The sequence below is a fragment of the Electrophorus electricus genome, chromosome 7, assembly GCF_013358815.1.
Source record: "Electrophorus electricus isolate fEleEle1 chromosome 7, fEleEle1.pri, whole genome shotgun sequence".
Lineage (NCBI taxonomy): Eukaryota > Metazoa > Chordata > Actinopteri > Gymnotiformes > Gymnotidae > Electrophorus > Electrophorus electricus.
Window position 1 is genome coordinate 12,579,800 of NC_049541.1, and position 3,056 is coordinate 12,582,855.

The window sequence follows — 3,056 nt, forward strand, 5'->3', positions numbered from 1 at the left end:
TCTTGGTGTGCCAGACCGCAGTGGCTGTTCTGCTTCCAGCTATGCTGTCTGCCACCCTGTCCACTACAGCTACAGCGTTGCGCTCCCAGATAATCTGCCTGCAGGACATCTAATCCTGTTCGGCAGTGCAGCGGTTTCTCAGGATGTTATAGTGTGGCTGTCCTATTGCTCACCGCCCTTCTGACCCAAGTATGTCTCTCTCTGCACCCCCTTCTCTCCCTCTCCTGACCCCAGTTCGTCCCGTTCCGCGATTACATCGACCGCACGGGGAACCACATCCTCAGCATGGCCCGGCTGGCGAAGGACGTATTGGCCGAGATTCCCGACCAGTTCCTGTCCTACATGAGGACCCGAGGCATCAAGCCCTCCCCCGCACCCCCTCCGTACACGCCCCCGGGACACCCACTGCAGACCCAGATCTGATCCGCCAGCGTCTCGCTCCCTCTCTCTCTCTCTATCCTCCTCGTGCCCTCTTTCTTTCTCTTTGAATCAGTCAGTGAAGCGGAGGGGCCTGCTCTCTGTCTGTCTCTCTCCCCCACTGCACCACGAGTGCTGGAATGGCGAAGACAGCATTGTCAGACAGGGCAGGTGAGGGCCTGTTCACTTCTGTTACAGGCATTCTTTTGTCAGGGTCTGTCTGTCTGTCTCTCGGCCTCCGAGGCTGGCTGGCTGGCTGATCTTCTGTGTGCTGACTGATGTGGACGAGGCCTTTCACTCTAGCTCACTCTTACACTGAAGGCGTAAAGGGGGGATCAGATGACCTGCTTGATCAGATGTTCACGTTTTTTGAGGAGGGGCCAGAGCTCATTCTGGGCACTAATTACTCTTGACTGTTGTAAATAACTCTGGAAATAGATATTTCCTCTTATTTATGTATATTCCTCTCTATCTGTCCCTTTCTCTCTCTCTCTCTCTCTCTCTCTCTCTCTCTCTCTCTCGCTTGTGCTCTCTCACTCCATCTCACTCTCTTCCTCTGCCTTTCTCTTTCTTTCTAAGCTCTTACTCAGTGTTTACATGTTGATGATTTTCTTACTGTTGGATATTTTTATAAGCGTAAACTTTCGATATGAACTTGGAATACAAATCCTCTTCACGTGTTGTCTTTTCCACGCGTCGGAGTAAGCGCGTCTTTTGCATGGCGTGGAGTAACGGTCAGCTCAGAGTCGTTCTGCATGATTGCCATGCTGTGAGGTCATGTCTTTCCCTCCTTTCTTTCTAGATTTTTGTCTTCTTTCTTTTTTTCTTTCTTTGTCACATCGCCCTGGTGCAAGCGGGGTGTGTGTGTGTGTGTGTGTGTGTGTGCGTGCGTGCACGTTCGGATTTGCATGCGTTCTTGTGTGGGTGTGGATGTGTGGGTGTGGGTGTATGTGTGTGCGTGTGTGCGTGCGTGCATGCCTGTGTGTGCACATTTGTATGTGCATGCGTTCTTGTGTGGGTGTGGATGTGTGTGTGTGTGGGTGTGGGTGGGTGTGTGTGTGTGTGTGTTTGTGTGTGCGTGCGTGTGTGCGCACATTCGTATGTGCATGCGTTCTTGTGTGGGTGTGGAGGTGTGGGTGTGTGTGTGTGTGTGCGTGCGTGTGCGCACGTTCGTATGTGCATGCGTTCTTGTGTGGGTGTGTGCGTGTATGTGTGTGTGTGTGCGTGCGTGTGTGCGCACGTTCGTATGTGCATGCGTTCTTGTGTGGGTGTGGATGTGTGTGTGTGTGTGTGTGTGTGTGTGTGTGTGTGTGTGTGTGTGCGTGCGTGTGCGCACGTTCGTATGTGCATGCGTTCTTGTGTGGGTGTGTGCGTGTATGTGTGTGTGCGTGCGTGCGTGTGTGCGCACGTTCGTATGTGCATGCGTTCTTGTGTGGGTGTGTGTGTGCGGGTGTGTGTGTATGCTTATGTATGCAAGTGTATTCCATTGCATTATAGCAGCTGCTCTCAAATGTTTGAGATTATGAGCCCAGTGGTCAAAAACAGATGCCATTGTTTTCTCCCACTTCTTTCCGATTGAATATTGAGTGTCGTAGTGTAGGTGTTTGTTCGTTTGTAAATGATCTCAAAGTTTGTACAACAGTCAGATGTTAACTAATTATATTTTATCTCAGAGTTGTCATTTGGCCAAAGATTTGGATAAAAGCACAGCTCAGAATTTACTTGGATATCATATTTCATCAGAGAATGAATATAATTTTTTTTTTAAGCCGCTGATATTTAAAATAACCGCTTTTTTGCCATTCAGGGGGTCTGTCCTTAAGGGTTAGCCAGTTGACTGACTTTCTGTACTGCACACGCCTCAAACCAGACCCGTTCTAAACAAGAAATCTGGATATAAAGAGATACCAAGTGCTTTAGTCACCAGTCACTCCTTATCATCCTAAAATTCAGTGATGTAGAACCGAAGACTTTGGTTTTGGAGTTATTGGACACCCTAAGAAGCTGGTTTTGTTTTTACAGTAGATTTTTAACAGTCGTTGATTCTCTGCCTTTAACCCTTATCCAGGCTTATCCTGCATTGCCCTGTGCTTTACTAAAAGACTAACATCCATTTGTAAACGCTTAGATGGTAGAAATTTGTTTATTCTTCATTATCATTAAGAGATTATAACCAAGGAAAGCCTTCACACACTGAAAGACTGAAGTGTTTGTCCCTGTAACCGCTTACTGATTTTAAACCTCGAAAAGCCACGATTTTTATAACATTAAAAAAAACTTTAAAAACTGGTAAAACATTTTTAAAGCTGATCCCAAGACAGTATCCCTTGTGATGCTAAACACTCCCCTCCTTTTACATCATGTAAACTGCACAGTATGTAGCAAACATAATTTTTAAAAACCTCACTTATTAACTGGATGTTCTTTTAGTTGTGAGTTTAAGTGTAGTAAAGTTTTTTGGGATAACAGATGTTTCTTTTGATTCCAGAATCTTCCATGTAGCTCTGCTGCTGTGAGTGTGTGTGCGATGCCACTTATTTTTCCCCACTTAAGGTTGTAAGGTAATAAGATGGATTTAATTGCTGATATACTTTCAACTGCAATCAGGAATTTATACAGTGAAAACTGACAGACTCACA

General features: G+C 46.3%; 1 protein-coding gene across 1 annotated transcript in view; it reads left to right on the forward strand.

The window, feature by feature from the left end:
• The window catches only part of LOC113580185 (copine-8), a 75,617-nt gene extending 74,331 nt beyond the window's left edge, over positions 1-1,286 (forward strand). The window contains exon 20 of the mRNA XM_027014567.2: positions 235-1,286. Within this exon, the coding sequence (XP_026870368.1) occupies positions 235-423 (189 nt within the window). The 3' untranslated portion in view covers positions 424-1,286. The remainder of the gene's footprint in view (positions 1-234) is intronic.
• The last annotated feature ends 1,770 nt before the right edge of the window (positions 1,287-3,056 follow it).